Raw genomic sequence first — 26476 nt, 5'->3', positions numbered from 1 at the left:
TTGCCACGGCTCATGGGATGGAGATCCTTGGGGTCAATTTCCAACGAACGTCTTTTGTCTAATACTAGGTCTCAATTGATATAATCACATAAAACGTGGAAGACATACGTTTTTTGTGATGTAGGTAATCAAAATTCTTAAAATCCCTTTGTACACGCTTCAAAATGCCGTGTCTGTGTAGTCTGTGGTTCTAAAACGAGCATGGCTTCCAGGGGGCTGGACGAACCCGCTGATCTCGGACTGGTTCGCGGACTACGCCCGTGTGGTCTTTGACCTGTACGGAGACCGCGTCAAGACATGGGTCACCATCAACGAGCCTACCGTCGTCTGCGACATTGGGTATGTCAGGTTTGACAGTATATCCCGGCTGGACCTGTTTTTGGTCCTATTCATCCCCCATTTTTTGATCTATGTGATATAGTTTTATAGTTCTACTCTTGACTTCATCACCTAAACGGCAAATGGTAGCCGTTTAGGTGATGAAGCACAAAATAAAACTATGTGACAAGGACCAAAAGTTGGGGAATCAGTACCTACGTAGTACTACAACATTAATATCATTTGGTTTATTTGAAAACACAATCTCTCTAATGAGGGCGCCACTGTGCGGACGAAACATTGAGTAATAATCCCTTCTCTAAACGGAAACTTTATATGCGGAAGCTAATAGGGTAATTCGTCAGTAACTGGCCACTGTTAGTAATTGGCCACCCTAAACTAAAAATGAATTCTATTCACCTATAAACAGAATTCATTTTAGTATAAGGCGGCTAGTTATTATTGAAGGCTGGCCAGTTATTGAAACCTTCTCGGAAATCGGGAAATAGGTCAAATTTAGCTTCCAAGATTACCCATAACAAACTTACTAACAGGGCAAGAAGTTAAACAAAAAGCTTGTAAAAAAACCAGACTGTTCGATGTACTCCTCAATTTAAGCTCTTGTGGGATATAATGAAGAAACTCCAGGATAGTACTATATTCTTGATTTATTATTAACTTAATATAACTAATTACAGGTATAACGTTAGGTTTTTTGGGAATCTATATAAAAATATGTGTAGCCGCTTCGGCTGTAAGGTGCAGTCTAATGTAGGTACGCGGAACGGGGAGCCGTGACGTATGTGTGTGACGTCATGTGTCCGGTCTTCGTACGAGTACTTATGTTATGTTGCGCCAACACAGACTATTTTATATATTGTCCAGGTACACCGGACACATAGCTCCAGGGCTGGAGTCGGAAGGGCGCGGGTCGTATCTGTGCACCAAGCACATCCTGCTCGCGCACGCGAAGGCCTACAGGCTGTACGAGGCGGAGTACAAGCCTCAATATCAAGGTACGTAGCCACAGTACCCTAGAATATGATATATTGTCCAGGTACACCGGACACATAGCTTCAGGGCTGGAGTCGGAAGGGCGCGGGTCGTATCTGTGCAACAAGCACATCCTGCTCGCGCACGCGAATGCCTACAAGCTGTACGAGGCGGAGTACAAGCCTCAATATCAAGGTATGTAGCCACAGTACCTTAACTGTATAGGTATCAAGCGTAGATAAAGTGATCCTGCTTGGAAAATTGGAAGGCGAGAGACCTCAGACAGACCTAGACTAGACCCGGATCAATTTCTCAAAGATATCGCTTGCACATTCTTATCTGACATAACACTGTTATTGAATAATTTTACGGTTTAGACTCACTTGTTTTAACACTGTTATGTATGTATAGTACATATTATATATCACAATCAGTAGGCTCCTGATGCTGACGTTTATAATTTAATATTTTTGATTATGTTTTAAAATATTTAATGTGTAATTTAATAGCCGTTTCAAATATTTTTAGGTACTTACACAATTTTCAATCGTGGCTTTATGCCGAATGAGTCTCTGCCTTTGATGTCTAAATTGTCTAACCTGTCAAAGAATGACAATTTGGCGGACGAATGTTAGAAATGTCAACGTATTTAAGAATTATTTCGCTTAAAATTTGTTTTTATTTTTTATTTATTTATTTTATTTATTGGTATTCAGGATAACAACAGCCGTAAATATAACTAAGACATATTAATGCTTACATAAAAATAAGGCCAATAACAGTCATCCATTGAGTTACATTATATAACGATTAAAAATAACAAAGATAAGAAAACAATGAGAATGTACAATACACACAAATGCTCGATACGCTAGAAATACTATAAAATGTATAAACCGGTTGTAAAATGTATAAACCGGTTGTAAAATGTATAAGTAATCTAGTTAAAAAAACCTACTTCTAATACAAAACAAAACCATGACATTGCATTAGTTGAAAATCAGACACCAGCAGACGTTCACAAGAATATCAAGATAAACATCATAATGTAGTAGTTATTCAAACTGAAAGTTTATTGTTCACAGAATTATTATAGGAGTTAGAATCTAAAAAGTACACCTACCTGAACGTACAACTAACTGCATTTCCCTGGCAACCAGGAACACATAGCTTGAAAAAATTATGATCTTATGATATAAAGAGATGTTGTAATAAAATGTATGTATTTATTTAAGGAGCAATTAGTACCAGTACTGAAGTTAAATGCATAGTCTAATAAAACATGGTCTTCTATTCCCAGAGTGACACGGGCCTACGTCACAACAACATGGCCGCTATATATAGCGCTATCGCATATTATCATATAGCGCTGTCGCACGATGACGTAAGCCCGTGTCAGTTAGGTGACCTAGAAAAGACGGGAATGGAGTACCAGGCGGAGTATATTATTATACCATGGTTAAATGTAGAAACACAATAGTAATAAAAACAGAAACTGATTTTATATTAATTTTCTTTGAACAAAATGGAATATATATATTTTTTGAATTTATTTTTAGAACCTACAAAAGGATCGGCAGTGCAGAATTCAGTGTTATACAAGTGAGGGATCCGTGATAACACGGCGTTAGAACCATAGTTAGTGGAGTGGAAGGGAACATGAAATAGAGTTGTATGTCGAGTTCGACGTCTTGGAACTCGAAACGTTAGACCAGATCAAGACCGCGCGAATGCGCTCAGCGTGCGGACGTGTGGATGCGATAGTGTTATAATTTACTCGAATTACGTTAGTAAAGTGTAAAATAAAAATGGTGCAGTGCAAACAGTGCAAACTTTTTGTGTCAGCAAGAAAGGACGATGTACTCCAGTGCAAAGGACGGTGTGGTGGTTTCTACCATAAAAAATGTGTGACGGACCTGAACCAGTTTATTAGCAGCGAAATTTGTGATAACTGTGCTCGAGGAGAAAATAGTCCCCAACACCAACCTCCCAAGCTGGTGATCGATGTGAATAAGGCTACGGTGGAATCGGTTCTCAGTGAGGTGAATAAAAAACTAGAAACTTTATGTACCATCAAAAGCCAACTGGAGGAACTTAAGGACACCGTTGATTTCTATTCAGAACAGTATCAAGAAATGTCAGAATTTAGAGAGACTGCACAGAAGAAGATCGCGGCGTTGGAGAATAAAAATACCTACCTGCAGAAAGTGAATGAAACCCTAGAAGAGCGAATTACACAGCTAGAAGCTAAGGAAATTGAGAGAGAAATTGAGATTATAGGCTTATACCAACAGGAAAGAGAGGATACAAAAAAGACAGTCATGAAAATTGCCGAGAAAATGAATTTAAATCCAAACGAAATTGAAAATGCAAAGAGGGTCGGGCGAGAAAAAACGGCCGAGGCCGGCGGTAAGCCGCGCCCGCGCCCGATTGTGGTATCGCTGGCATCCATGCATGCTAAAAATGAATGGCTCATGCAGAGGAAGACTAGGCATACCAACAAAGACCTACTGGCCGTCGAGGACGAGCAAATCGTTTATATAAACGAAAACCTCACGAGACAAATGCGTAATCTTTTCTGGAATACTAAAACCTCTTTGAAAGGGACATATAAGTTCATCTGGGTGCAAAATAACAGAGTATTAGTCAAAAAAGACGAAAAAGCGAAGATACAACATATTAAATCCGATACAGATATAGGAAAACTATTATCCGGACAAAAATCTAGTGAGTAAGATAAGAAATCCACACGTGAGTGGGCGCTAACACACTACATGATTTCCATAAGGCCCTAAATTCAACGATATATTAAATAATATAAATGATACTACAACTAAATACAGAAAATTTGAAGATATTCATAGTTGGAGTACATACATAAATAATACAAAGAATGAACTAAAAATAATCCACCTAAACATAAGATCTTTGAGGAAAAACTTTGACGAATTTCAATGTATGCTTAACACATGTAATAATGTAATTGATATCATAATATTGAGTGAGATTAACGTTAAAAGAGAAGAACTTTTTTTATACACTTTGGAAGGATATAATATATACAAGAGAACACGAGAGGATAGAAGAGGCGGAGGTTTATTAATATACACGAAGACGGAATTAGTGGCAGAAAAATTAAACACTTCTGGATGTGCGTCCGAAATAGTCCATATAGTAATTAAGAACTACCAGAACCCGCTTCATATATTTGCAATATATAGACCACCGTGTACTAATAAGAATTATTTTATACAGGAGCTTGATCGTATATTAAAGAAAACTTCACGTGCGGACAACATCATTATTATAGGAGACATAAATATAAACATATCGTTAAGTGACAGCATCACCGAGAACTACAAAAACAGCCTGTGTGGTCGCGGCCTAGACTGCGTTATCAACGAATGCACGCGAGAGGAGATACTGGATGGGCAGCTTGTGACGTCGTGCCTCGACCATGTGTGGGTGCGCGCGGCCGGGGACCTGCGGGCGGCTGGCGCACACATGCTCACGTGCAAGGTGTCGGACCACTATCTCGTCGGCGTCAACCTAGCTACCAGTACTGCAACCGATATACGCGGAGGGAGAAATAGAAACGGAATAGGACATAATATGCGTCAAGTGTGTGTACTTAATAATAGCTTAGTCGAAACAGAGTTACAAAAAATAAATTGGTCTGAAGTGTTCAATATTCAATGCCCGAAAGTAATGTATGAAAGAATTTATTGCATTTTTAACACAATATACACTCGGGTGCAAAGAAATCGGACCACATTTTCAACATTTTTTCAATTTGTGTAAAAACTGTAACCTCGATCATGATAATTTAAATACCACGTGGTAGATAATTTTCTGCCCTATCAAATGACATCAATATTCAGGAGTGGGGATGGATATTGTGCAAAATATGGGCCTGGAAATCACCCCCCTCCAACTGCCTCATTAGCGCATGCACTAATTGACCACTTATCATTAGGTATAAAAACAGTCATTATCATTGTTTATGCATCATTCGTGATTGGTACGTCTTCCTGAACACTACTCTCATCGCCTGAACCTGGAAAAACTGGAGAAAAATGGATACTACCTCGACTGAAGCTGGCCAAGCAGTTGCCCTATTGCAGGGAGGGCTTAGTCAACGTGCAGTGGCTCGACAACTCAACCTATCGAAGTCATCGGTTCAACGTGTCTTCCAGAGATTCCGCGTAGATCAGACGTTATCCAGAAGACCCGGAACTGGCAGAACTCGCATCACTTCTGAGAGAGATGACCGTTTCATCGTTCTTACCTCGCTACGAAATCGTCGACTGAATGCCGTTCAGCTTCAGCAGAAGCTCCTAGAGACCAGGAATGTGTCTATCAGCCGATGGACAGTTAGAAGACGACTGAAGGAGAAGGAATTGACAGCTCACAGAGCTGCAAATGGCCCAAAACTCACCCCAATACATCGTGGACAACGACGCGTCTTCGCTCGCGAACATGAAGAATGGACCCTTCAGCAATGGAGTTCCGTACTTTTTTCCGACGAGTGCAGGATAACTTTGTCTGGCAATGACGGACGGGTACGAGTCTACCGAAGACCTGGGGAGCGGTTCTCTCAATGCTGCATCGAGGAACGTGTTGCTTATGGTGGGGGCAGTGGCGTAGCTAGCATGGGTGGCACCCGGGGCGGAAATTGTGGGTGTCACCCCAAAATTCAATCAAAATTGTAAAATATGTTTAATATTTTACAATTATAAAATTACGTTTAATATTCCATAGCTCACAATTTACTCCATCGCTTTCATTTTAGATTCCATGAACTCTCAATAGTCTACACCCTGGCGGGTGTTGCCTCTGCGCGCGTTCTATGACACGGGCAAGGACAGCATCCACTCGGTGTAACCCACATTTCATAAGTGTTATAAGGGCATCTACATGTTGGCTTGGGCTCCGCGCACGCCTCCCAAAGGTCCGAGTCATCATTGTCCCGTGAAAGATATACAAATAATTTACGTTAATAAAAAAAAAATGTTGACAAGTGCGCGATTTGAAAGAGATTCTGTAAAATCCCATTTCACAATGAATTTCAAATAGTCCAGAGTCACCCAATTAGAAACAGTGACATAGCTTCTCAATTACAGAAATAATCACATAATAAAAAAAAACTTTCTGAATAAAAAAACCTACGAGGCGCCAACATATATTATTATTGTTACATACCAGGAACCCCGAGAGATTTTAACCATGCATTTCTGAGGCCAAAATAAGGAAAATATACTATAAAAGAGTTTACGTCAATTTCACCAAAATAAAATGTTTTTTCGATTTTTTGTACATAAAATGTAAATGTATGTAAATTTGTAAAACTGTCACCCAAAAACTATTTTAACTTTTTTTTATCAATTACAGAAATAATCACATAATTAAAAAAAAAACTTTCCAAAGTTGCGAAACTTTCCACATGAGAATTTCTCGTTTTTCGATTTTTTGTACATAAAATGTAAATGCTATAATTTGTAAAACCGTCACCCAAAAATAATTTTAACTTTTTTTTGTCAATTACAGAAATAATCACATAATTTAAAAAAAACTTTCCAAAGTTGCGAAACTTTCCACATGTGAATTTCTTGGTAACTTCTGAGAATGTTCTCGAGAACGAGAATTATTTATCGTAGTTTATACCATGAATATTCACGATAGTTTAGGTGTAGTATCCTTACCCCCAGAAAATTCCGACTTTTGGTCTACCGCTTCCGGTCAGAAAAATGTATGACGGCCCGGCCAAACGGTCAGACCTAGGTGGGGGGGTGCTCGACCAAATGTCATAGAGGGACCCTGGCAGTTTTTGACGCCGCCATGTTTTTTTCAATATGGCCGACGTTTTTTTTTATTTTTTCAAGTTTGTCCTAGCGCGCTGAAATTTTGGTCACGGAATCTCGGGGTCCCCTAAATACCCATGAAAAATTTTTTTTTTGTAAAAATGCTACAATTGTGGGAAAACTGGCCACTATTATTTTGTATGGCAACTTTTAAACGGTGCGTGATAGGTGGGGGGTGCTCGACCAAATGTCATATTCATTTTTTTTTTAATTTTTTTAAGTTGGTCCGAGCGCGCTGAGATTTGACATGGCGGGAGATAGAGGCCTCTAGATTCCTATGACAAAAAAATTATTTTGGAAAAAGTCCAAGATGGCCGTACAATCATTTGCATGTTGCAGGAATGTTCTGAGAACATTCTCGAGAACGTTTCCGCTTTTTGGGAATGTTCTGCAATTTGCTGGTGGTACTGGACTATGAAACTAGACGAATTCCAAAACAGTTTATAGGATATTTTAGTCTTTAAATATGATCAGGAATATTCTGTCAATATCTCTCGGGTTCCTCATCGGCATGTTGTATATTATTTCCTTGATGGCGGTTGTGCAATCTGCCACAGTTTTACGAATTTTTATAGATGGCACTACTGATGTTCACGGTCGGGTGTCACCCCCCAAATGGGTGACACCCGGGGCGGGCCGCCCCCGCCGCCCCCCCCTAGCTACGCCACTGGGTGGGGGGTCAATCATGGTCTGGGCTGGTATTTCTTTGGAAGCGAAGACGGACATTGTGTTCATCACAGGGCCAGGTACCAGACCGAATTCAGGCAGTTTGACTGCACGTCGGTACGTGGAGGAAATCCTGGCTGATCATGTGGTCCCATTTGCGGGTTATATCGGCGATGAGTTCATCCTCATGCAAGATAACGCTCGGCCGCATACAGCCCGGATCACTAAGGAGTACTTGGAGGAGGTCGGCATCAGAGTCATGGAGTGGCCAGCCCGCAGTCCTGACCTAAACCCGATCGAGCACATTTGGGACGAGCTGAAAAGAAGAATCCGGGCCAGAAATCCCGCCCCTGAATCCTTACTGGAGCTAAAGACTGCGATCGAAGAAGAATGGGCGGGCATCCCTCAAGACACTGTAAAAAAATTCATAAGATCAATGAAAAACCGAATGACTGCATGTCGTAGGGCTAGAGGAGGCAATATACGGTATTAAAATGCTGAAAATTGTTTTAATTTTTACTTGATATCTTTAGAATCGCAGTTTTCCCATTATGCATAAGTTTCACTCCAGTATGCATTTTTAGGGTGACAAAGTTCTTAGCCCTGAAAGCCTGAAAATATTGGAAGTAAACCTGTGAAAAGCACATCAATTTATAGAGGAAAAGCCAACCTTTCATTAGGTATATAATATGTCACAGTAGCACATACAGTTTTTACAGAAATTGAAAAAATGATAAAAATGCTGGGGTGGTCCGATTTCTTTGCACCCGAGTGTATAATAAATCTAAAGTAATTAAATCGTATACTGGTAATAGAATAGCACAACCTTGGATAACTAGTAATTTAAAAAACATGCTAGTACGTAAAGATGAGTTGTTTCGAAAATGGAAATCTAGTCCTAAAAATATAATGCTTAGATTAAATTATACCAGGTTTAGAAATTTAACTAATAAATGTATATATTCAGCAAAACAAACCTATAAACTAAATGAAATTAAGAATTGCGAGAATGATTTGAGAAAATTGTGGGCTACAATCAATAGCTGGCTAGGAAATGTAAAACCAAACTTAGACGAGGTTATTAAGAAATATTTAGGTAAAAATACATCTATAGAGGAGGTGTGTACTAACTTTGCCAAAACGTTTACCTCAGAAATTCAAAATATTAAACATAAATGTACAGAAAAATTTCTTATTCGCGAGAATTATGTTAATGCGAGCGATGTGTCATTCCGTTATCAAAAAATATCACATATTGACATAGAAAAAATTATAGATAAATTAAGTAATAGGAAATCGCCGGGTCTAGACGGTATAAGGAGTAAAGACTTAAAAATTATAAAAACGAATATAAGCCCTATTTTGGCAAAGTTTGTAAACGCCTGCGCCTCTTCAGGTACCTACCCAGACTTGTTAAAAAAATCGATAATTCGACCTATATATAAACAGGGAAATCACTTAGACTACACAAATTATAGACCCATAGCTATACTATCAGTTATTAATAAAATAGTCGAAAAAGTTATTGTGTCACAAATAAGTACGTATTTAGAAAATAATAACATAATATCTGATACTCAGCACGGGTTTAGACGCGCGCGCAGCACCGCAACCGCTTTAGCCGAGTTCACAGATGAGGTTAATGAGCACTTAAATAATAGAAAGTACGTTGTCACCTTGTATATAGACTTCAAAAAAGCATTCGATACCCTGGACCACGGACAGCTCATTGTTGCCATGCAGGAGTGTGGGGTCCGTGGTCCGGTGCTCGAGTGGTTTAGAAACTACCTAACTAACAGAACCCTAACCACTGTGATCGACGGAGAGAGCGGGGAGGAGGCCAGCGTGATCTACGGCGTGCCGACTGGTTCCATTTATGGTCCTGTAGGCTACATTATGCATGTGAACAGCATGAGTAACGTGGTTCAGAACTGTTCAACCTATATGTATGCAGACGACACATGCATAATGTACGCAGACAAGGACATAAAAAATGTCGAAAAATGTATCCAGAATGATTTTACAAACATAATTAAGTGGTCTCATGACAATGGCATCATTCTAAACATAGATAAAACAAAATGCATGTTAATTAAGTCACCTTATCTACGGGCCCCGAGCGATAATATTAATATAATAGGTCATACATATGTGACGTCCCACGGTCAAAGGTACCTTATGGCGGGTATGGAGTTATGCATACCCCAGTAATCTACAATAAATAAGCTATCGATAACACAAAAGATCAACCTTCTAGGTTGCGTAGTTACAGAGATATGATTTTTTGAAAATAATGTTGTGAAATTAGCAACTTTACGATAGAGAAGTTTTAAGTTTAGCCGCCTAAAAAACTATGTTCCTGAAGTTAGTTACATAGTTGACTACAAATAATAATACCTTATATATGTGAGATTAAAAAAATATTGCGACTTGTTCTGTAATGCAAATAGAAACTTTTGATATCGACTGATTTATGTGTATACTAGCCAATCTCTTGAAAATAAAGTTTTATTTCATTTTCACGATTGCTTGCAATGAGCTCTCAAGATTTAAATTCTATCTATTAGAAAACGACACTGACAGACAGTTTAAGCAAAAAACAATACCGATTTAGAGGTGAAAATGTATTTTCTGACTTTTTCATATAAAATCACAAAATTGAATATTTTTACTTTTAATGTGACACACAATCAATTTTTCTGAGCACATATGAAAGAAATTCTGTCATTCAAATGAAATAAATCCTAAAACCCCAACTAAATACTATATTTAACCCCTTATGCCACTTTAAACTTACATAACAATAACAGTATTTGCTCCATACATTTACGAAAAGGTACCTTATGGAAATAAATCTAATAATACATCACTACAAAATATCAATCATATTACAGTTTATCTTTTATGAATAGAAAATATTAATTTACATTAAACTGCCCCAAATTTAATTAGTTCTTCGTCATAATAATCTTAAAAAAGACCAATAATTTGTATGTAATGAAAAGGTACCTTGTGATTAAGTTACATGATGAGGCATGATGATGATGGAACAGTTAGGATAAACTAATAATATTTTGGGGTTAAGATGGTATAAATCGTCTATTTCTTATCAATAATATATTTCGGTTGCTATTGAAGATAAGCGGCATTGAGGTTCAATGACCTCAGATATTCCATAAGGTAATGCGTCGGGTATTGGCATTTTTCAGCAAACCAATGGCTGATTTACTGCATGCGACCAAACCAAATGAAGATTATTCTAGTTAAGAAATACTTGACGAGAGTAACTTTGGTATAATAGCAGGCTACTTGGATTTGTGATGTCGGTCTATGTACGGTTATAATATTTGCGAGGCGCCCCAACCAGAACTGAAATTATCAAATTAGTTTTGCAGAATGCTAATACAGTTCTCTACCAAACTTCTTTTCCCGTATTGACTAGTTTTTTTGGGAATTTTCAATCTTTTTTCCATAAGGTACCTTTTCTACTAAACTCTGAGACGACATTACTAGGCTTATAACTAACTTATAACAAAAATAAAAACAGGTAAACAAACGTTACGCATTAAGGTTTCAGATCACACAATAAATAAAAATTGAGCATTTTTTCACCTCTTTACAAAACATTTCATATCTCCGAAACTAGAAACCCTCATAAGGTACCTTTTCCCGTGGAACGTCACATATAATTGCTTACATAAGAACCAAGTCGACTGTAAATGTTCTAGTATTGAATTCGTAGATAAGTATAAATATTTAGGTCTAACTATAGATACCAAGTTCAACTGGGGCGTCCACATAGATATAGTATGCATTAAACTTCGAGCAGTAATGGCAAAATTGTTTAGCTTAAATAATATTGTAAACAGGAAAATATTGCACACCTTATATCATTCGTTAGCCGAGTCAATAATTTGTTATGGTTTAAACGCATATGGGCGAACTTTTAAAACTTACCTAGATAAAATATGTAACATCCAAATTAGAATAATTAAAAATATATTAGTTGATAAAAACACTAAACTTAATTGCAAACAAAACTACACGTTATTGTATAAAAAGTTAAAAATATTACCAGTTCATGAAAAAGTTGAATACTTATTATGTGTAGAAAACTATGGGCTTGACAGTTTTAAAATATGTAGAAAACCATTACGTAATTTTAGGGTAAGCACAAAACGAAAATATGTACAATATAATACTAATAATTATTACGGCCAAAGAACTCGTAAATACTTAATACCTAAGATTCTTAACCAACTAAACAGTTCAATCGATCAATGTAAGAGTAAACAGATGTTTAAAAGAAGATTAAAATCAATATTTTTAGATAATATAAATCCATAGTATATATGTATAGATTTATTAGTGTTCATTTGTATTATTGCAATATTGCATTAACCTTGGGTGAATATTTCACCTCACGAGAACGGCCTAGTACAATAATAAAACGTAACATCATAATAATAAGGCTCAGGGTCAATGTTGTCGTGAGGTGAAGTAGGTACGCATGCTGACCGTAGTGTTACAAACCGGTCATGTTGAATTATGGATATATTTGCATGGTAACAAATTTAGAGTTAAGTTAAACTTAGAATAGTACTACATAAGTTACATAACAGTTTGTGCTGTACTCTGTAGGTATAACGCCTAAAGTACTTATAAAAATAATTGAGAGCGCACTATTCGCCAACAAACTGTTTACAGTTTGGCGAAACTTTTGTATACCTAAACATAAGTATATTTTTTGAAATAAATAAATTAAAAAAAAAATTAATTAGATAATAATTCAGGGCAGTCTAAACGATTTCTAGTTATATCGAAAAGTAGACTCATATCAGCTAATTTGCGCCTAGCTTCAAGTGAAAGTAGGTTATATTCCCGGCAATTACCTTTGTACCCAGCAGATGGTTTCTTAAATTTAAAATTTAAATGAGCTACAAATTTTTTTTTAATTTTTTCGATGCGGTTTTTGGAACAGCGTAACAAACTGACCAGATAGGTGATGCATATTCAAGGATGGATCTCACATATGCGTAATATACGACTTTTAGACATGACAAGCTATGAAAAGGTTTACAGGTCCTCATGACGAAGCCTAAACTGCGATATGATCTGTTAATAATGGAGTCAACGTGATTTCTCATTGTCATTTTAGAATCTAGAATTACACCCAGGTCACGCACAACATCGACTCTGTTCACCGCTACGCCATTTTCTTCGCAAGTGTGCTGAAAAACATTGTGTGTAACTCCTGGGGTAAGAATATTGCAAACCCGGGGCTTTAATTCCGACAGCCGCAGGCTGGGGCCTTATCACCCTCATTTCCAATATCACACTTACCCCCCTTGTTGCTGCACAAGGTACTCTATCACATAGAGACAAGAAGTTAAGTACCTAATCTGTTTTGACGTGTCCCTGAGATGGTGATATCTGACAAGTTATTTATCATATCATAACAGTTCTACCGTATCTTGTTATGTAACATATTTTGCCAACACTTGAAAATAATCGGGGATAAGATCACTGATCATATAATCAATAAGAAAAAAAATTGAAAGTCGGGAAATTCCAAAAATGGACAAAACAAGTTTTTTAATGCGAGAGGGCGCCCTGTGGGGCCGCTTGCGTGCGGGGCACCAACTAACTCCTGAAGGTGGTTGCGGAGGGTGGATACCCCTCTTATCACTCATTGGATGCCTATGCATATTAGGTACGATCAAAGACATATGTAACTTCGTATAAGATGAATAAAGTCTAAGGAAAAAACGTGCCTCGGAAATCAAGAAAAAGTCATTCTCGGATAGATGGCGCACACACATTTAGCCTAGTGACGACACCGTTTCATATTTAACAATTTTAACACATAGATATCAGTGAATGAACATGGGTCAAAATGATATAAAAATAATAAAATCATTTATATTTTATACATTTTCATTTTGAGTTTTAGGCGTGTGTCGATAGATGGCAGTAAATTTACTGTGACTACAAAATTTACTATGACAGGACCCCTCTATACTATCTATTCTCTTTGGTACGATCCAATGAGCACTATCCTTTGTCGCGGCATGCCGAGAGTGGGCGCCGGGGCTTAGCTTGTGAGTTCGCTTTATTACAGAAACTGCAGACGGTTTATTACAGATGTAATGCATAATTATTTTCCATCGTATTGTCACGGAAACGTACGAACGTGTCTTGCTATTTCAGTCAGACTCGGTACAAAAAGTACTGAGGTTGGCTGAAGTAGCATGACAAATACGAACGTTTCCGACAAAATACGAAGGAAAACAATTATGAACTACATCTGTATGTATTGTACAGGGCAGGTGTCGCTGACCAACCAGATGATGTGGTTCGAGCCGGAGACTGAAGAGGACGCCGAGCTCACGGAACTCGTTAAAGCCATTTCGGTAAGGGGAACAACGCTCGAGGTGCACCTAATATGGTAATTTGCAAACCCCCAGCGACGGAATACATAAAATATATGTATATTTTTGAATTCGGAAAACGGTCCATGTGACTTACACTTATCTGACACATATATTACTATCCTTTCTCCAATATAGATACTCACCAATACACCATTTCCCACTATTCAAAAAGTCGTCAATGGTCTATAAAATTTTTGATTGGCTAAATATAAAATTCTATATTTGACCCCAGAATAACTAATAGTACTACCGTACAGAAAATTCACTCCTTCACAAAAGTCAGATTTAGGTATAAAATTATACCTATACTCGCCGCCTGCAACAAAATTGAAACTTATAACCGCGCACGAACGGTGAATCTTCTTTGCGCGAGCGCCACGTGACACGACTATCGTGCGGTCGAGCGGCAGCCCACTGCCACACACCTGCCGGCCCGGGCGGCGCGCCGGCCTAATGTACCTAAACTGCGTAGTTACATCCCCCTGATTTGACGTTGTCATCATGTGCGCAGCACAGCCGAGTAGTTCGCGGCATAATACAAGTGGGGTTACTTACATTGAACTATTATTACTACGTATAGAACCGGCACAGAGAACCATTATGCGCCATGAGTTGATGTTGTTTTGACAACAGACCATAGAAACGGAACATCAATCTCGTCTCGCGAGCTAGACGCGTAAGCGCCATGGATTGTACGGCGCGTATTGATGGTTATTTATGAGCTCTAGTCAGACTATAGCTATTTCAGATCGATCGGTACTGCCACCCCATCTTCTCGGCGGCGGGGGGCTGGCCGCCGGCGCTGGAGCGCTACATAGCACAGAAGAGCGCAGAAGAAGGCGAGCCGCGCTCCAGGCTGCCGCCCTTCACGCAGGAGGAGATCGAGCTGGTTAGGGGTAAGTATTAGCCGTCTAGAATTCTAGATATTGTAACAAGGGCTAATGCAATGATAACAGAAACTAGATTATAGACTCCAACCAAATTCTTTAAAATAAAATATTTTGATTTTGAAAGGTTAAAGTTTGGTCGATAGAAAAAATCCAAGTTGTATGTCAGTATCGTTAATATAGCTAGCTAAAGGATCTGACGAGGAAAAATTTATACAGAAGTATATTTTCAGGGCAATTGAGATAAAAGGTAAAAAGATAAAAGGTATTTACGTTGCGCGCCATATCCCTTGTCCCCTTTTAATTTCCTGGCTTTACGCCCCGCTTAAAAGTACCTTGCATACAGTGGCGTGCACAGAGATTTGGGACTGGGTAGGCAAAATTATATCAGAAAACCGGGCAAGTGCGAGTCGGACTCGCGCACGAAGGGTTCCGTACCATAATGCAAAAAAAGGCAAAAAAAAAACGGTCACCCATCCAAGTACTGACCCCGCCCTACGTTGCTTAACTTCGGTCAAAAATCACGTTTGTTGTATGGGAGCCCCACTTAAATCTTTATTTTATTCTGTTTTTAGTGTTTGTTGTTATAGCGGCAACAGAAATACATCTGTGAAAATTTCAACTGTCTAGCTATCACGGTTCGTGAGATACAGCCTGATGACAGACGGACAGACGGAAGGACAGCAGAGTCTTAGTAATAGAGTCCCGTTTTACCCTTTGGGTACGGAACCTTAAAAAATGAGAGCTACTAACTCACCAAAAAAATTGCGTGATGGTTTTCATTTTGTTGTCAAGTCTTTTCAATTACTTCTTTTTTTGGCTAAACGAAAGCTTCGAAAACGCATCATTTTTAATAGTTTGCACACACACACCCACCACAACTTTCACAGTTAAAATTATCCATTTTTTCACGTTATCTCATAAACTCACCAAAACAAACAAACAATGGCGACCGAATAAAAAATGAAAATAAACTTAACCAAATACTGTAAACGAATAAAAAAATAGTCTCGTATTTGCACTAAATTACCATAGCAAATGCTACTTTTTAAAATAGTCACGTAAACATCGGAACTATTCGGAAACTTTCGGGCGTCATTCGTTTAGGTTTGGTACGAAAGACACTGCCTATTGCGTCTAAATGTGTGCGTTACTTGTATAATTGTGTGCTCGTACTTATAGGAAGGCCCACTACACTGTAATCGCGTAACGACGACTCACGGAGAGGCACACATAGAAAGATTTAGACGGAAATGTTTTCTGTCTTTGCCGTGCAAGGCACGTAGCGGCGCTAGTGCCGCGTGGTATAAACTTCGTCGCGTAGAATTATTATAGATGATGACTTGATGACAAAGCTTAACCGGTAGATGGAGCGCTTATTAATTTTTAGAATGTTTTAAGTTATATCGATTACTGATAGTACGATCAAGTATAAATTAAATTAAGTAGTTTAAGAGGATAGACATCGGAATTATAGTAGGGTAGGCAGTGCCTTTTTGCCTTTATGAAGTGCACGCCACTGCTTGCATAAAGAAGCTTTATTTACATCAGTAAAGAGTCCTGCACATGAAGCGTAAGGACCCTGCTCTGTAGGATGTGACTAGTCGTATGCCTATTGCCTAGTATTAACCACATTTTTCATTGAAACACAGAAAATAAACGGAAATACCTTGTAAAACTAAAGACCTCTTCAGTCGCATATTTCATTCATGATTCCATCGAATATTCTAACAGTTGAAACTTGAAGCAATTCCATGGTAATCCATAATAGGTATCACGTGACTTTCTTTTTTTTAAATCTTTATTTTAACTTAGAAATAAACAAAATAAACCCTCAGGAAATAATCAACAACAAATTGGTATTGACGTTGACAATAAAACTGATGAAGACAGCTCGACGTTCCGTTACGCTGATGCTAGTACAATTTCGAAACATAAAATCTAAAAATTCATAAGATAAATAAAAATATTAAAATAATTAATTCTCTAAATTCCGGATGTCTTAAATAATATACTAGATACTAATAAACATAAAAAAAACTTCAATACAGGAATGTTTTTCAGAAGTAAACTAAAAATATCTCAAAGTAAAATAATGCTTTCAAATTCGTACGTGATGAGTTTTCGAACGTTCCCTTTTATCATAATTTAGTCTACTCCAACTGACTACTCGACTATTGCCTATGAATGTGTGCGTAGATGTCATTAAAAATAGCTCCGTCTTTCTCTAAACTGCGTGAGTAAAAAGGACATGATTTATATTCTGAAGTAAGCAATAGTGAACTTTAATATTTAAGACATATGGTTTAGTAAACAACCTGGAACTTATGATCTTTCTTCTTGAATCAAACCTTGTTACACGCCACGAGGTTAATGACATCTTCCTCAGTTCTGGTATCCTGGTATTTTTGGTATACGTTTGTCTCAATAAGACACCTGTTGTCGGTTACCCGCCCGAGGCAAACGACCTCTTCTGCAATTCTGGCATCCTGGTACTTTTGGAATAATGTTTATGCCAGTATGTCGCCGTTATGTCGCTATTATGTCGCTATTATGTCGCCATTCAGTCGCCACTCAGTCGCCACTCAGTCGCCATTCAGTCGCCGTTATGTCGCCATTCAGTCGCCACTCAGTCGCCACTCAGTCGCCGCTCAGTCGCCATTCAGTCGCCGCTCAGTCGCCATTCAGTCGCCACTCAGTCGCCACTCAGTCGCCAGTATGTTTGTTTTGATTCAGTCGCCTTTCAGTCGCCATTCAGTCGCCGTTATGTCGCCATTCAGTCGCCACTCAGTCGCCATTCAGTCGCCATTCAGTCGCCACTCAGTCGCCATTCAGTCGCCGTTATGTCGCCATTCAGTCGCCACTCAGTCGCCACTCAGTCGCCGCTCAGTCGCCATTCAGTCGCCGCTCAGTCGCCATTCAGTCGCCACTCAGTCGCCACTCAGTCGCCAGTATGTTTGTTTTGATTCAGTCGCCTTTCAGTCGCCATTCAGTCGCCGTTATGTCGCCATTCAGTCGCCATTCAGTCGCCATTCAGTCGCCATTCAGTCGCCATTCAGTCGCCACTCAGTCGCCATTCAGTCGCCACTCAGTCGCCACTCAGTCGCCGCTCAGTCGCCATTCAGTCGCCATTCAGTCGCCACTCAGTCGCCACTCAGTCGCCATTCAGTCGCCACTCAGTCGCCACTCAGTCGCCGCTCAGTCGCCATTCAGTCGCCATTCAGTCGCCACTCAGTCGCCACTCAGTCGCCGCTCAGTCGCCATTCAGTCGCCGCTCAGTCGCCATTCAGTCGCCACTCAGTCGCCACTCAGTCGCCAGTATGTTTGTTTTGATTCAGTCGCCATTCAGTCGCCATTCAGTCGCCACTCAGTCGCCATTCAGTCGCCATTCAGTCGCCACTCAGTCGCCACTCAGTCGCCGCTCAGTCGCCATTCAGTCGCCGCTCAGTCGCCATTCAGTCGCCACTCAGTCGCCACTCAGTCGCCAGTATGTTTGTTTTGATTCAGTCGCCATTCAGTCGCCATTCAGTCGCCACTCAGTCGCCATTCAGTCGCCATTCAGTCGCCATTCAGTCGCCACTCAGTCGCCACTCAGTCGCCATTCAGTCGCCATTCAGTCGCCACTCAGTCGCCACTCAGTCGCCACTCAGTCGCCAGTATGTTTGTTTTGATTCAGTCGCCTTTCAGTCGCCATTCAGTCGCCGTTATGTCGCCATTCAGTCGCCACTCAGTCGCCATTCAGTCGCCATTCAGTCGCCACTCAGTCGCCATTCAGTCGCCGTTCAGTCGCCATTCAGTCGCCGTTATGTCGCCACTCAGTCGCCATTCAGTCGCCATTCAGTCGCCACTCAGTCGCCACTCAGTCGCCATTCAGTCGCCACTCAGTCGCCATTCAGTCGCCACTCAGTCGCCGCTCAGTCGCCGCTCAGTCGCCGCTCAGTCGCCGTTATGTCGCCGTTATGTCGCCATTCAGTCGCCATAGTAAAAGGTATAAAAGGCCGGTGCGGAGCGTTGGGAGAGGCATTCATTCTTCGACCGGGCTAGCAGTGACTCTGGTTTTCGGGTGTAACGTAGTGCGGGGAAGTGAAGTTTCTCCGCGACTTTTTCTGTTTGTTTTTACTTGGAATTATCCTAGTGAATTTAAACTTAGAATTTGTGTCTGTGCTTGGTTTTGCGGGGATTTTAATCGTCGTAACGCTAAGTTTAGACTGTTGTGGAGATTCTTTACTGCCATGTGTGGGTTTTTAGTTATTGTGAAGTTTTCTCTACGCTGTGTGTTCTAAGTGCCGTCATGTTATGCAGGGACAATGTCAATGCATAGCCGGGGCTAGGAATAGTGTCTGTGTTTGGTTTTGCGGGAAGAAATTCTCGTAACGTTAAATATAGATGACAGTGTTTAGGGGAATTTCACTTTTCTGTTGAGTTAGTTTAATTTAGTGATAACTTAGTTATTTTAGTGTTTTTCTATGGGGTATTTTTGCTATTTTAAAAGCCAGATCATTGTTTGGACTGACAGTTTGTCCAGCTAAACATTCACTCCGCCTAACGGTGCCAAAGGATTGGATGGTTAGGAGTCTATTGCTCCAAGTTTGAGAGGACTTGGCGTCTCTTTTATATCAACATAAGAGACGAATTATCTCACTAGTCTCAAGGCCCAGCTGTTTAGATGGATGTGGGGACGTCACGTGCGCGTCATCCGGAGTAATCTGGGCCCACTGAAGTCGACAGTAATTGAGACTAGGTCTCCTATTAAATTTATTTATATATTTCGGTGCTCCGGTTCATGCTAGTGCTGGTTGCGGGGACAGACTTCTGTCGTGACTGATATTACACTTAGTCTTTGTTGTGGCAGAGTTTCCCTCGTGATTAGTGCGTGTGTGTGCTAGGGTACTGATCCACTTATATACACGGAATAGGGCGACTTATTCTTATCCACCATGCCCGCGGGCGATAAGGAGGGAGTCAAATACACTGGCCTGTAGGTTGCCTTATCGGTCTCGCCTGCCGAACTTTACAGCCTCTCGTAGGGACTACACTTGCGTATATTACAAAGCATTAGGTAGATGGTAAGAACGAACTATGCTTTGAATATACTAGATTAGGGACAAAGGGTAGGATTAGGGTAGAATCACACACTTGTTTGATGTCTATTAACGTTCTTTTTTAGTTAGGGTCTATAAATTTGAAATGGTTGATATATATTTATCTTTAAGGGTTTTAAAATATGGTTTCTTAATCCTAAAATATGTGTGTTTAAAAGGTAAAGAGTTTAACTGCCTAAATCTTTCTAATTTCTAATTTATATGGGGAAAGAACTAATGTTTCTATAAAATTTTATTTCTATTTTTCATTTCTGGTTGTCTGGTGTAGGGACGAGGTACTGAGTAATATAATCAGGTAATACATACAACAACATACAACATAATTTCTTAATTATCAATCTGGATTTAGGAACGCAGACTATTCTGGGATTGAAGAACGGTTTGCTTTAGGGAACCTTTGTCAGGCAAGAGCAGTACAAAGCATACATTGAGTGAATACTCAATTTCGGCTTCGATTAAATATAATAGTTAACAAATAAACTCGGTGCTTCGTTTATGCATCTAGAAAACCAGGAATTCTGTCTAGATTATCAGTTTTGGGGAATGGGATTAAGGGATTAGCATCCCTAGCTTTTGAATATAAAAAAGATAAGTAATTATGATGATTGATGGATACTTTGACACTTCTTTTCATCATCATCAAGGTGCGCTTAAGTTACGAAGTGTTGGTCATAGCCCGTCTGGCTAAACTGGTAGGGTAGGTGTTCCGATTGATACTTGCAAATCGGACTAAGAGCTTCCAGACCTGCATCGGGCATACGGAGTAGCACGTGTGATTAAATTACACATCGTTTAGAAGATGATAGTTAAGTATAATTAACCTAGAAATGCTAGGGCGTAAAAGAGCTTATCTCAGGAGTGCTGCTTCTATGTTATCCCGGAAGCTTAATAGGTGTGGCAGGATTTTACCAACAACATTTTTATATATTTATATCATCATATATGCTGTAATACTTAAATACATCATAGTAAATTTACACCATCATTTACGTTGCACTAATAAATTCTGAATAATTTTCTATTTCTCTGAATAATTTTCTTTAGGTTATTTCTTACTTCCATAAATAATTATATTTATTACCATAAATATCTGTTCTCAAAATCTAGGTAATAATAAATAAAGTCAGAGTCCAAAATTTAGCTGATACTCATTAAAGAATTTGAGGTTACCGCGGTTCACTTCAAGGGGTCCTAACCACTAGCTAGACGATCACATGGCCATATTTTAAGGGTAAATCTAAAGGGGATGTTATATTAAGGTAGGTTAGGTAGATAAATAAGGGGGGAGTTACATTTTGGTGAAACCGTGACGCAGGATGTAGTTTACCTGGGTTACTACGGTTCTTCAAGGTATATGTATGTAAAAGTAGCCTTCCAGGCTACATTTTGCTGGCGTGAAATGGAATGGGTACACTTGATTTTGGACTCTGTTTTTATTATGGTTTAAATAAAAGTCATAAAGCATTCATTTTATTATTCAATAGTTATTATGTACACGTAGAAAGGTCTTATATAAAAGTCATGAAACATTAAGTTTATTATTCAATAGTTACTATGTACGCAAAGAAAAATTATTACTATTCCACTGTAGTAAGGGTTATCTATCCGCAGACGAAAAGAACGTAATTATATCAGTCGGCTTATTTATTAAAACACTAACTATGTACAATTACTGATAACTTGTGCGTAGCTGCTGAGACCTCAGCAGGGGTATGCACTTATGCAGCCAACCAAGCATTAATCTTCTCCTAACATTTAAAAACGATTAGTAATTTGCATCTCGGATATCAAGATTCTACGTTGACACATCGTTGGCGCGTTCTATCTCGGAGGTGGCGCCATCTCTTGACGAGTTTGGTACTACATTTTTTTACTCGTTCTCTGCGCGCCGTAATTAGGGATTTACTTTCATATTCCTCAGCTTAAGATGTTTGTCATCACTACTAATGATCCATCTTCTTGCGTCTTTGATATCTGAAAAATAAAGTTACAAAATTAAACCCTATGTAGTATAACATTAGCACTTATTAACGCTTATTTTAAGCGAAAACAATCAGTCTTATTTATCTCCTGTCATACATTTATTAAGAAATTAGCTTCATTGCAGGTACCAGTAATAAATAAATAAATATTCCAGAGACAATCTTTCACATATCAATTTGGCCTGGGGCTAGGCAAAACTTGTACTGCTGGTACTAGGCGGCGCAGTACATACTTGTATAGATAAATACATACTTAGATTAACAAATAATGTCCATGACTTGGAAACTCATATTCGTGGTAGACGGCCTTTGCCAGGCAGCATTTGTAGGCAGGGTTACTATAATTTGGGTTAGGAGGCTGTTACCATAGTCTAGAGATAAGATTAGTTTACCTAAGTTAGCCTAGGATGTGGTCAGATAAGATATCTAGTTGTGTAAGAACATGTACTTTAGTCGATAAATCATGGGGGCGTGAAATTGTTCATTTCACGTAGGCTTACTTGTAATATTACAGAACCGGGGGCGTATTACAAATATATACATTAGTTGTAAAATTATGGGGGCGTGTAATTGTTCATTTACACGCAGGAATACTAAGGCATAGGGGGCGTATTTCACTACTTTCTTATGCTCCCGTCTTAAAAGCCGGCAACGCACTTACAACCTCTCTGGCTTTACGAGGAAACGGCAATCATTCATCACCGGGTATATGTCTGTTAGTTTGCCTTCTATATCATAAAAAAAAAATAGCTAGGTACTCGTGTGTGATAGATAACATTGGAGTTCCATCTTTGTTACATGCTTTGTTTACTGATAAGCTGTCACTATAATAAACTAGTTAAGTTACAGATTGCATAATATGTATGTACGGTCCTGGATAGGCCTGTCGATCATAGAGTAAGAGTAAGAAACAGATATTACAGATAATTCTGTTAGGTTTTATTTGCTTCACGTGTGGGTCCGAATGACAACCACACATGCCAGTAATAAGCTTAAATTTCATTAATGTACGAAAACATCATACATTTGCTACTGTAGGATAAGAAAAATGAGCATATATGTATGCATGAGCTTGGATTTGAATAGGAAATCGTATGTTAAGACTATTTTTAGACCAATTTATAGATATTTAGGTTAAGAAAAGGGTAATAGTACATGCTGCAATCACTATTGGAGCATAAGTAGAACATACACATTTGTATGAAAGTTTATCTACATATTTTTCAGTACGGAACCCTAAGAGTCACAACATTTATCGAGAACAGCGCTGAGATATGTATAGTTTACTGGTTATAGTTATTACTATTATCTATAAGAGCTCCTGCGAGCTGCCTTGTGTACCTTATTGTCATTATTTAAGCCGCTCAAATAATTTCATGAAAATCAATTGAGAAATGCAACGCGCCAATTAGCCGGACGAACAGCGTGCATACAAAGACATATTTGTAGTATGAAGGTAGCCTGTTAACTTATGATTACAGTACAGTTCTGCTGACGGTACTTTTCAATAGTATTCTGAATGCTATTAAGTAATAATATACAATAATTGGTTAAGCTAACACGCTAGTACCTAACATTTCTTTCTTGTATCCATTGAAGACTAGAGCGACCTTAGCAGCAAATTCTTGAGATACGGCCATCAAACAGGAGTGTTGAAGTATTGAAGTCAGAGGTTCTTGGTAGCCTGGAATAAATTAGGCAAGTATTAGGAAACTTCAGAGAAAAGAGTTGAATAAGTACAGTAATAGTAGTAAAATATCAACAGTCATTCATTAGAGGGGGCGCGTCATTATTTTATTGTCAAATACACTCATAGGAAATATTAGGTTTCACAAAAGTAGACTAGACAGTACTTAAATTCTTCAAAATCCAAAAAAGTTTGAGAATCTTTGCCTTACAGGGCACATTTCCATAAAGTGAGGTCACAAATAAGCTAGATTAAGTTACTTAGTCAACAAAATCATAATAGGATGTAAGGTTAATGGCAGTTTTCATATCTCCGATCTTTCATCCGGAACCTCTTCGCTCATTATTTTGAAATATTAGAGTCAGACATAAGTTAAGAGTTTTTATAGCTTATGATAAGTTTGGTATTTATATAATGAAATAAAATACCTGTCATGACTGGAGACAGTCTATAGAAGTACATTGAAGGCAGGCATATTGTTACTGCGGAGCGATGCCATTTCTCCGGGAACTCTGAAATTGATAAAGTATAAAAGTTAGCTAAAGTAGGGTATATTTAAGAGAACCTATTCATAAGTCTCATTAAAAGTGTTTATTATTTAGTACAAGTAGGGTCTTTACAGTCAAGTTAAAAATAAAATCAATTTTTATTTTATTTTTGAGAGCGATGAAAAATTTTGAAGTTTGTTTTTCTAGGTACATATGTATATGTTACAGTAGTTTTTTAGTAGCATGGGTGTTATACTTACTAGGGGACTGTTGAAAGGCTCGGAAGAACCCATGAGGGCATCAATGGAAATTTGCTCCGCTCACTGACAACTAGGTATTGGGTTTCGGTTGCTGAAAAATAAGGGTTAGGCCCACAAATTATATTAAATTTACCGGAAGACTGCGGGATCCTTTTGTAAAGAAAATACATATTTATTAACAAATTTTCATTACCATGCAAGAAATCCTGTTTATTTTTAGTTGACATTATCATATAATTATGATTTTTATAATATGTTGCACTTCCAAATTTAGGAAGCTAGTATTTCCGAAAGAAATTGACCAGGGTCATCTTTTTAGAGCGACAACATTTTTCAAATTCCAAAAGCAGTATGGTCAAACCAGTGAGTAAATGTCTAATAGTAGAAATATCATACTTACGTTTCACAGTTGTTTTGATTTATCGAAAATAGCAAGGGAGTCTTCGCAGCAAAATTTCAACTTCTTTTCTTTCGATAATGATATATTTATACCGGGGTTCATTCTAATAAAGGGCTAATCTTTACTTTATGGACCCACGCTTTGGAGGGTGTGTTGGGTATGGGGGGGTGGAGGGTGCAAGGGGATGCCCCCCGGTCCAGCCCCCATGGCGCGGAGCCCCATGGTTGTGGAGATGTCCATGATTAAAGTTTGTGTGGAATTGCTATGAAATAAAGGAGAAATGTAATAGCAGATGTCGATAGGTGCCGTTTTTTGTTAATTTATATTACCTTTTATACCACACCACCATCCTCAAGGTCACCAAAATCTCAAGGTCACGAAATTTTATGGTGACCAAAATCTCAAGGTCACCAAAATTTTTGGTCACCAGAATCTCAAGGTCACCAAAATCTTTGGTCACCAGAATCTCAAGGTACCCAAAATGTCAAGGTCACTTAAAACCGAATCAGAGCACCCCACTATCCACGTGGTCTTGTCTGTCCTACCCCTAGAGAGCAATTCCAAAAACGGAGGCGCGGAGGGAGGGCAGCCCTCGCCCGCCGTGACGGAGCGCGGGAACGAGCGAGGCGAGCGGCTGAGGCTGGTCGCCGAAGGCGACCAGTAAGCCGAAGCTGCGGAGCCGAGTGTAGTGAGCGTGCTTTGTCACGCGAGGGCGGAAGGGCTGCTCTTCCGCAGCGCCGGAGCTAACCCAGATCCAATAGCGTCACCGCTGAGGTCGAAGGCTCGCGGAGTAGCCCCGAGGTCAGCGAGCGACCGAGACCAAATAGCGAAGCGCAGGGGGGGGAGGTGGCGAGCGTAGCGAGCCGGCGACGTCCACAAGCGAGCTATGGTCTCGTCAGCTCGCGACCTCAGGGGCGACGAAGCGGGCCTTCGGGCGAAGCGCGCCCCCGCTCACCCCTCACCCCCTCCTTCAAAATTTGCTGTAATCCCTTATTTCTTAGTGATTCCGTGCAAGCTTTGACCATGAATGTCTCCGTAGCCATGGGGTTCCTCGCCATGGGGGTTGGACTGGGGGGTAGCCCTCTCCACCCCCTCCCCCCTCCCCCCCTCCCCACCCCAAAAATCGTGGGTCCATAAAGTAAAGATTTACCGAACAGATATTACATTAGACAGACAGCATAAAATCAAAAATCAACATGTCATTCCTTTAATACTGATTTTTACTTTGATCACTTTCAAGTTTTGCAGAAAAAAATGTGTTTTGTTGCTGAACAAAGAATAAAAATAAGGCAACTCACTACATTAGGTAAAAACATTACAAGCGTATGAAATTAGGGAAACCTTAATGTTTGTCTGTATTGAATAGGACCGAATAAAAAGCAGATTTATTGATAGATA

At 39.3% G+C, this 26476-nt stretch overlaps 2 protein-coding genes across 2 annotated transcripts in view; one reads left to right on the top strand and one right to left on the bottom strand.

Annotated features, from left to right (window-relative positions):
* Nucleotides 1-26476, bottom strand: part of LOC134800724 (trafficking protein particle complex subunit 12) — a 165062-nt gene that overhangs the window by 107028 nt on the left and 31558 nt on the right. The window lies entirely within an intron of this gene.
* The window catches only part of LOC134800746 (myrosinase 1-like), a 39712-nt gene that overhangs the window by 1932 nt on the left and 11304 nt on the right, over nucleotides 1-26476 (top strand). The window contains exons 5-8 of the mRNA XM_063773285.1: nucleotides 213-339; nucleotides 1204-1334; nucleotides 14163-14251; nucleotides 15021-15168. Of these exons, the coding sequence (XP_063629355.1) occupies nucleotides 213-339; nucleotides 1204-1334; nucleotides 14163-14251; nucleotides 15021-15168 (495 nt within the window). The remainder of the gene's footprint in view (nucleotides 1-212; nucleotides 340-1203; nucleotides 1335-14162; nucleotides 14252-15020; nucleotides 15169-26476) is intronic.

Source organism: Cydia splendana, chromosome 20, assembly GCF_910591565.1.
Source record: "Cydia splendana chromosome 20, ilCydSple1.2, whole genome shotgun sequence".
NCBI lineage: Eukaryota > Metazoa > Arthropoda > Insecta > Lepidoptera > Tortricidae > Cydia > Cydia splendana.
Note: the sequence above shows the minus strand (reverse complement) of the source record. Positions and strands in the feature narration are given on the sequence as shown.